The sequence below is a fragment of the Aplysia californica genome, unplaced genomic scaffold (assembly GCF_000002075.1).
Source record: "Aplysia californica isolate F4 #8 unplaced genomic scaffold, AplCal3.0 scaffold00844, whole genome shotgun sequence".
Taxonomy (NCBI): domain Eukaryota; kingdom Metazoa; phylum Mollusca; class Gastropoda; order Aplysiida; family Aplysiidae; genus Aplysia; species Aplysia californica.
Genome location: NW_004798114.1, coordinates 26,005 through 36,004, shown reverse-complemented (window position 1 = coordinate 36,004; position 10,000 = coordinate 26,005). Strand labels below are relative to the sequence as shown.

General features: G+C 40.7%; 1 protein-coding gene across 1 annotated transcript in view; it reads right to left on the bottom strand.

Moving 5' to 3' along the window:
* LOC101854984 (solute carrier family 22 member 7-like) overlaps window positions 1–561 on the bottom strand; it is a 6,722-nt gene extending 6,161 nt beyond the window's left edge. Inside the window, exon 1 of the mRNA XM_035972788.1 lies at window positions 376–561. Within this exon, the coding sequence (XP_035828681.1) occupies window positions 376–561 (186 nt within the window). The remainder of the gene's footprint in view (window positions 1–375) is intronic.
* Window positions 562–10,000: the final 9,439 nt, after the last annotated feature.

Here is a 10,000-nt window from a genome sequence, read left to right as displayed (position 1 = left end):
AAACAAACAAATAAACACACCAACAAACAAACAAGCATACAAACAAATATATGAACACAGAGACAAACAAACAAACAAACAAATAAACACACCAACAAACAAACAAGCAAACAAACAAATATATGAACACAGAGACAAACAAACAAACAAACAAATAAACAAACACACATACGAAAAAACAAACAAATATATAAACAAAGAGACAAACAAACAAACAAATAAATAAACAAACACACATACGAAACAACAAACAAATATATAAACAAAGAGACAAACAAACAAACAAACAAACAAACCAAAGAAGAAACCAAAAACTAACAAAAGCTCTCCCCCAACAATCAAATCAACTTAAACGAACCAAAACCGACAACTCACTTCATCATTAACATTCAAATGGCTCGGCACACAACACCAGTCTGGCGTATAGCCGCCGTAAGACATCATGGTCAGACTCCAGTGGATTGGCACACGGGGTAGAGTGATCGCCAGCAACGACAGGACCTGGAACCGACCCTCGTTTCCCGCCTGGTTCAAAACCTCCGCCAGGCTACTCACAGCCATGACGTCGTTGTTACGTCAGCGAATCAGGGATAATATAGGGTGGTCTTTGGGGGGTCCGTCTTGGATTTGGTATTTCTGTGATTGAATGAGTTTGTGAGAATTTTTACCTGTGATTGAATGAGTTTGTGAGAGCTTTGACCTGTGATTGAATGAGTTTGTGAGAATTTTTACCTGTGATTGAATGAGTTTGTGAGAATGTTTACCTGTGATTGAATGAGTTTGTGAGAATTTTTACCTGTGATTGAATGAGTTTGTGAGAATTTTTACCTGTGATTGAATGAGTTTGTGAGAATTTTTACCTGTGATTGAATGAGTTTGTGAGAGTTTTTACCTGTGATTGAATGAGTTTGTGAGAGGTTTTACCTGTGATTGAATGAGTTTGTGAGAGTTTTTACTTGTGATTGAATGAGTTAGTGAGAGCTTTTACCTGTGATTGAATGAGTTTGTGAGAGCTTTTACCTGTGGTTGAATGAGTTTGTGAGAGCTTTTACCTGTGATTGAATGAGTTTGTGAGAGGTTTTACCTGTGATTGAATGAGTTTGTGAGAGGTTTTACCTGTGATTGAATGAGTTTATGAGAGGTTTTACCTGTGATTGAATGAGTTTGTGAGAGGTTTTACCTGTGATTGAATGAGTTTGTGAGAGGTTTTACACCCCAAATGTCACAATCGTGTGGATGATTTAGGAGGCGGGTTTCTTCGACCCTGATGTCAAGACCAATCTGGGCTGAGTGACGCACAACACCCCAGTAGATAGACGTTGTTACTTAATCAAAATTTTTAAAAATCCCACAAAAAGCCCACAAAACAGCCCACCAAACCCCCAACCCAACCACCCCTCCCCCTAAAACAACAAAAAACAACAACCCCCCCCCAAAAAAAAGAAAGAAATGCCCACACTAGAGAATTGCACTTATGTGGTCTGTGTGCGATAGGAAAAAGCCCAACCATTGAACTATAGACGATTGTTCTCTGGCTTATAAGTAGTGCACGTGTAGTAGTAGTAGTAGTAGTAGTAGTAGTAGTAGTAGTAGTAGTAGTAGTAGTAGCAGCAGCGGCGGCCATATTGGATTTTGTTAACATTTTGTATGCATTTTAATAAACAATAGATCTAAAAATATGTTTTGTTGTTAAACGAATTAGTTTAGTAATTAGTTTAGTGGCAGTAAGTAGGAACCAAGGAGTGGCAGAAGAAAGGCTGCAGAAAGAGTCAGTAGCCAAAAAGATGGGGCAAAGGTTGTGTGGGGGTGGGGGCAGAAAGTGGAGACGAAAGCAGACGACAGACCATGGTTAGAGAGCAGAAAAGGAGGTGAAAGGAGAACATTTTATAGAGGAACATGGATCTGTCGCTTTCAGGTTTCGAACCTGGGACCTATTGAATGAGAGGAGAACACCGTAACCTCTAGACTAAGAGAGCCCCAGATGCACTTTTAAGTGTATTAGTTTGTATAGAAAATGTGTGTGTTTTTAGTTTGTGGTAAAGAATAGCCCACCGAATAAACGGGACATACAGACAGACAGACAGACAGACAGACGGACAGACAGACAGACAGACAGACAGACAGACAGACAGACAGACAGACAGACTGACAGACACGCGGCAGAGAAAAATATAGAACTGAACACAATAGCACCCACCCTCCCAGCACCAGCTCACCTGAACGTCGTCAGCTTTTCTTCTTTTCTTAAATCGTATAACCAAAAGCTATAAAACATAATTTGGATCTTCAGACAATAACTCAACCTTGGTTCTACTTCTACACTCCATTTGACCCTATCTGTTTCTCCGACTGGTTTTTACAGACGTTATCAGCTGATCTCAGGAGTGCTAGAGGCACGCATATATGACAATGAGGAATCTAAGGAGTTGTAGGCCTAGTCTCACACCTGGTCCCCTTAGTGCGGTTTTCCAGTTCATAATAACCATGTCACGTCAGTGTGAAAGCACGCGCTCGTCAATTTTGGGGCAGAACAGTTAAGGTACCATAATAAAACGTATTCTTTTTCTTTTTTTTTCTTTTTTTTGGTTTTTTAAAGTAAGTGTCTTACGCTGCTCGCAACTGCGTAAGGTCATATGAGCGCGCGGGACACACGAACCATTTTCAGTCGGTAGGAAATTTTGAATTTTGCTCGGGTGACTGCTGAAGCCTATTATTATCGATTTTGGACCACCAAGGGATCTTTAAAACGTTCGAGAAGACTATTAGATGTAGATCTTACCTACCATGAGATCAGGGGTGTGGCTGAAAGACGGCAGTAAAAGGCAGTAGAAAGGGAGCAGAAAGAGTCAGGAGCCCAGAGGAGGGGGCAAAGGAGGTGAGGGGTGGGGGAAGAAAGTGGAGACGAAAGCGGACGGCAGAACATTGCTGGAGAGCTTGAAAGGAGGCAAAAGGAGACATTTTTAAAGAAGAAAATTTTCTGTCGCTATCCGGATTCGAAACCGGGACCTTTTGAATGAGCGGCGAACACCTTAACCTCTACGCCAAGAGAGCTCATAAAGTGCACTCATTTGTCCTGATTTTATTGGAAAAAACAAACCCTTTTATCTTAAGGGGGAGGGGCTACATCAGAAAGCTATCTCGGTTATTTGTGGACCAAATATTAACAAATTTCACACATATAACAAGCATAGTAAAGAATATTCCTAAAATCCGCAATCAAATTTGAGAAAAAAGTTTCGTTTCCACATACGCCCAATAGGTCCCGGGTTCGAAACCTGACAGCGATGGAGCCATGTTCTTCTATATAATGTTCTCCTTTCACCTCCTTTTCTGCTCTCTAACCATGGTCTGTCGTCTGCTTTCGTCTCCACTTTCTGCCCCCACCCCCTTACCACCTTTGACCTCTCTTTTTGGCTCCTAACTCCTTCTGCAGCCTTTCTTCTGCTACTCCTTAGCCCCTACATACTGCTACACCCCTGATCTTAGGGTATGTAAGATATAACACCTAGTCTTTTCGGATAAGGGCTAAAATCTCGGAGACCCCATATGCAAGTTGCTTATGCTAAAGATCCCTTGGTGGTCCAAATTCGACAAGGGTAGGCTTCGGACGCCATCCTGGCAAAATGCACAATGAATTCCTACGAAACTGAAAATGTTTGTGTCCCGCGCGCCCATATGACTTTATGAAGTTGCAAGCGCCGTAAAACACCTACCATAAAAAAGCACCCCCCCCCCCCAAACCAAGGCAAAAAAAAAAAAAGCAACAACAACAACAACAACAACAACAACAAAAGCAACAACAACAACAACAACAACAACAACAACAATAAAAGTACGCTTGTACTCATCAACAGCAACAACGAAAGCCCAACAAGACAAAGTAAATAATAATACGCCACACACAGTTTCTATACAAACTATCACTGTCAGAAGTACTCACTAAGAGACAACGAGATCCACAAAATAATGGACAGAGAATTTCTGAGGAATGAGAGGAATGGCTTTACCTGGCACAATATTCCTCATCTGCTGAGACCGCAGCTACATCCAAGGCCTCCTCTGGTACTGTGACTTTTGAGATCAGCTGATGACGACACGAGAGGCAGGCCAAAACTGGCAAGGGTCAAATAAGCATCAGAGCTTGCATTAATGCTCCCTCAATTTTAACCGTTTGACTCAAAAGTACACCTAAATGTTGAAGGACTACTTTCCATTGGAGTAATAAAACAACAACAAGAAGCAAGCAAAAACAAAAAAAAAAAAACAAAAAAAAAACGTCAGAAAATAAAAACAAAAACAAAAAACGGGGTCATGCAGGTGATCAATTCACACAGCACTGTGAGCGCCACGGGTAGGTCCCACCTTTTCGCTCCCACTGTGGTTTCTATCTAATTATCTTGCCTTCTCCTTGTTTTTAATAAGCCGCCGTTGATGCCATGAAATTTTAAATGTTCAAAAATGCAAGCCAAAGAATTTCTTTACGTTGGAGCTGTTAAATCAGAGAAAAACTCACCAACTAACGTAATACAATCCACAGAACAACAGAAAGCACGTCTATAGAAGATGATATAACACATTCAGCAGTGTTGTACTGATCTGAGAGCATGACAAGTTCCCTTGTATATATGTATATATTATGTACATTATATATTATAACATCATCAGCCTTTTGTCGCCCGAGACACTTCCGCCATCTGCCGGTGCCGTCGTTCAAGTGTCGAGATAACAAACAGGGGTCAAATACAATGTTTAGCAAATACTGAAGGGTAGCTGTAACGTATGCTGAATTATCTTAAAGTACGTTTTATAGTGGCTGTGAAGGTTTTGTGGGTCTTAAAAGGGGTTACATTGCTGCTAGTGACGGTTGGGTGTACAGAGGCCTGTTCCGATGTGGAGTAGTCAGAGCAGCTATGTAAGCGACGTGCAGATTGTGGTGTCAGTGAAGGTTGGGTATAATTATAAAGGTCTCTTAAAATACCAATTTCGCACTTCGAGCAGCTATGTAAGTAATATACAGAGTGGGCTTCAAGTGACAGCTCGTTACCCTAGGATTGCAAAGCTCTACCGGCTTAGTATCTAGTGTTGGGAAATTTGACGTTTAAAAGATTGAAATTCGCGACCTGTCAAGCTTTTTTTAATGCGATTCTTTGAATATCTAGATAACGACCTCAAACAGTCTTACGATTTTGGTAGAGCGGATCAAATATGAATTGGTTTCTGGCCTTAAGGTCTTTCTGACTCCAAACTCCCAAAAATGTCAGAGCTTTGTAATTTTAAAAAACCCACTGTTGCCATTATTATATGGATAATTACAATTATTCTAATCACAATAAATGATGATAATGATGGTGTTAACAATAATAATAGAAGTGAATGAAGACAACAATGCAATGGCAATGGTGGCGTTGTAATAATGATGGTATGGAATGGGTATAACGACTTTATCAACATTTTTAGATTATTAAAGCAGCGAGCTGACTATATAAAGGCCTGTTCAAATGTCGAGTAGTCCAAGCAGCTATGTAAGCGACGTGTAGACGGTGGTCTGTTAGTGACGGCTGGTTAGAAGCTTATTCCGAGAACGAATACTTCGAGCAACTATATCTATGTCAGCGACAAGCACATTGTGGCTTTTGTTCCGCTTTCTGAACTTCTCAGGAACCAACTCTAGTAGGCTGTGGCTTTGTGAAGAGAAAAACCGCATTGCATCGAAAAAGTGATTAAGATTTAAGAAAAGTACTCCCCCCCCCCCACACACACATATCCACGTCCATGGCTGTAGGCACATCAACGATCTTGGTAAGTTGGATTTTTTTTCTGTCAGACAAAATACCAACCCTTAAGAAGGACAACATATATCACGGATGCCGGTTCGACTTCCCTGGCTCTTCGTTTTAATCCGTGGCTTCGTAGCCTAGCGGTTAGGCTTCCATACCCGTAATCGAGAGATAAACGGGGTTTTTTCCATCAAAATCAAGACAAGTAAACAAGCTTTAAGACTGTTCCAATAATTTTATTTGCCAAAAAAATTGACAAGCGCCTAATTCCACTGTGTCGTTACACCTGTATTATGAACCCCTGGGAAACCTCACTAAGAGGTCTGAAACTATAATTCCTTGGAATCTATTCCTTATGATCATCTGTGCACCTCCAGCACTCCCGAGATCAACTACTGATAACATCTCCAAAGACATTGCATGGGAAAGGCACTTTACACACGGCGTGACGGTCCTTTCGGAGATGGAAAATGACTCGGAGGTCCCGCCTCTTAAATAATCTAATAGTGTTGATGGGATTATTCAACTTATACCATGTCACACCATGTTCATTTTAATCCCAACGAAAGTTTTTCAATGTGTCCTTTCAATATGCTTGTACTGTTGCACTTTTTCTCGTCTTTACACTTATAGCGGTTTGTGTAACGTTACCTTAGAAATAAAAGGAAATATCTCCCAAAGTTTTATAAGGTGATAGGAGAGAGAGAGAGAGAGAGAGAGAGAGAGAGAGAGAGAGAGAGAGAGAGAGAGAGAGAGAAAGAGAGAGAGAGAGAGAGAGAGAGAGAGAGAAAGAAAAAGAGAGAAAAAAGGGGGGGGGGGGCATCTCACAGAGACTACATTAAAGTAGGTCACATCAAATCTTGACTACTCATCGAGATATCTTTCAACAGGGCTGAACTGCCTGGCACGTTTTGTCCTTAAAATGTCAGGGGTTAACAGACGGGTCTTCTCATCTTCTGGAAAGACCAAGATTTGAGGACACACTTGAAGATGATGTGTCACTGATATTTTTACAAATATTAGACGATACAGTCAAACCTGCTCTAACGGCCACCTGTACAAGACAATCACCTGTGCAAACCACCACTTCCTATTCCCCATTTTTGCATTAAAAAAATATTATAATGACACCCCGTTAGATATCCACTTGGCCAAGACAGCACGTAAGATCTGATGTCCACCTATCTAAGACAGACACTTTTCTCCTGGACAATGAGTGGTCGTCTTGGACAATATTTCGACTGAACATTCGTCTGTGGTGTAGCGGGTTGGCCCGTCGCCGATGCATATAAAAGACGATCGAGAGTTCCATTCCCGAGCAGAAAAGCTTTTAATTAATTAATCAATTAATTATTTTTTTATATTTTTTGAGTTCTTAATAATAGATAGCATATGTGAGGCAGCGAGGTGGAATCAGGCTCTCGTCAAAATGATCAAAGTGAAGAAACTTACTTTTTTTTCGCAGGTTCGTGAATTTGTATCAAATTTTTGTTTTTGGGCTCAACACCTTTCATGCCCATTAAAGAACTCATTTCTGTGTGGATTTTCCCGAAAAAAACGTTGATTAAAGGCAAAAAAGATGTAAATTTTCAGTTATCAGGGACTCTTAAGCTAAGGAAATAATTTATCTTTGGCAGCCATTTTCTCACTAATTTTACCTCTGAAAACAGGTGGCCCCCACTTCCTTCTTTCTCAAATATCTCGACTTGTATTTGAGATAAACGGATATTTTTTTTCATCCAAATAAAAACAAGTGAACAAGCTTTAAGATGATACCAATAACTCTATGTGCCCTAAAATTGACGAGAGCCTGATTCCACCACGCTGCCTCACATATGTATACTGCAAATCCCCGCTCAACATCAAGCTCTATTCGCTTCACAATCTATTACCCCAGCAGACCTGAGAGAATTCTGAAACAACCTCAACTTCCTGGGAATCATACAGTGCAAGCAGCCATTTATAGGCGCTAAAACACTAACATACTGAAAAGATCTTCCGCTGTCTTCAACTTCTTTGTCTGTCAGCTGGGATACTGTATCACACTGAGCCCGGTTATTGGTCCTGGCAGTTGTGGTCATAATCTCCTTTTGAATGTTATAAATTGCTACATTACTCACAACCTACAATAACACAAAACCCTCCCCTCCCCCCTCCCCATTCCCCCAACCGGGACTCTTGTGACTTTACTAAACTGCATTCAATGCATGGTGACTGTGTGTAATCGAGAACACACTCGCATTTAGTCATAGACACCCGGTGAACTCCTATGATAATTATGATAATTATTATAGTAAAATGTATTCCATAAAGTACAACACGACAGATAGGGGTCAAGGTCAGGAATGTGTCAAACTCATGTGCACAGTGCATGCCTTCAATAAAATGCTACTCATGGAACGCACGTCACACCCAGAGAGCCCATCGAGTTCCTGTCAAATTTTTAGGAGATAACCAATGGTTTTTTAATTGTTGCAAAAGAGGTTTTAAAATGTTTGGGTTTTCTTTGGTCTCTGGTATGTCTTGTGTTATCCAACCGCATAATACTTTTGTAACGGGAGGAAAGATCGAAATAAGAAGGGGTAGGGGGTAGATAGAATCAGATAAAGAGATAGATAGATATATAGATAGATAGATAAGAGAGACAAGAAAAGATAGAGCAACTGAGAGTGAGAAACACACACACACACACACACAGAGAGAGAGAGAGAGAGAGAGAGAGAGAGAGAGAGAGAGAGAGAGAGAGAGAGAGAGAGAGAGAGAGAGAGAGAGAGAGGGGGGGGGGAGTAAGAGTTTAGAGAAAAAAGTATATATATATATATTTTATACGTATATATGTAATGTATAATTTAATATGTTTATAATATTTCATATAATGAGCCAAATTCGAGGGGTTTTGATCGAGGGATCAAGACGCCAGGCCAGCGATTGCAATGTTGTGGGTTCGATTCCCGAGCAGACCAGATGGAAGACGCTGCAAGATGCTTTGTTACTTTATTTTGCATTTTAAACCAGAGCACCGTCAGCCTACATTATGGCATGAACCAAGTACTTGAACCTTTAAGTTCTCATGCTTTCGGAGTTTCTGAGTGTCTAGACCTAATCTCCGGGTTGAAAAGTGGAGCGCTGACGACATCTCCGTTGCTTGATGAGCTCATCTCTGTTGTTGTTGAGAAATTATGTGTCAGATCTATTATAGAGTGGATGAAGGGGGAACATGTACGCTAGATGATGACAGAACAGAAATCACCCTGGTAAGCAGTGAGATAGTCATTAGAAATGATGATAATGGTGATCAGGGGCGGCTCGTGGGGCTAAAAAGTGGGCGTGCACAATTAAGCTATAGTAATACATAGCAGGTTGAAGATAGTCAAGGGCATTGTAAGTGGATTGTCGCTTTTAGATTTTTAGAACTAAATCTGTTTGTTAGCTAAACATGAGTTTCTTCATCCAGCATTGGAAGTGAACTCTCAAGTAATAAATTTCACCTCTCCACTACGAAACCATCCAAAGGCACAACTCGCAGCACGCAGGACGGTGACTTAAGTATGTCACGTTCACCTCCCTCAGGTTCACGGTCATAGAGTCGCTTAGAATAGTGGCAAGACAATGAACCAATCACAATTCACTTGAGCACTCCGCTGAATTGCTCCGGGGATTACATAATTTTGGCATAGAATAGTGTGCAGTCTATCGTGTTTATTTTTAGACTGCCTCTGTGGGCTATGTTTCGTGGGTGCACATTTGAGATGTGCCGTCTTATTAATGTTAATGTACCACCAAACTCTCTACGAGTGTCGTCATCGTTTGGATTATCCCAAAGAGCGATTTATAGTCCAGGTTACCACTGTTGAATATCCTATTATGCTTAGTTAAAGCGCGTGGACTTTGGCATAACACAGTAGATGTTTTACGGCGCTTTTGACCCTGAAATGAAAGTTAAGGCGCCAGCGACGACCTTGTTTTGAAATAATATGTGGCTAGTGCTTGTTTCTGACTTCTTTTATTTTAATTATGTTTGTGGATGCTTTTCGTAATAGAACATTAACAAATTTTGGGCGGTACTGCACGACCGTGTTCTATGGACGAACCGTGCCTGATGGTGATGATGATGATGATGATGATGATGATGATGATGAAGATGATGATGATGATGATGATGATGATGATGATGATGATGATGATAATAATAATAATGATATAAAGTATAATCATAATAGTGA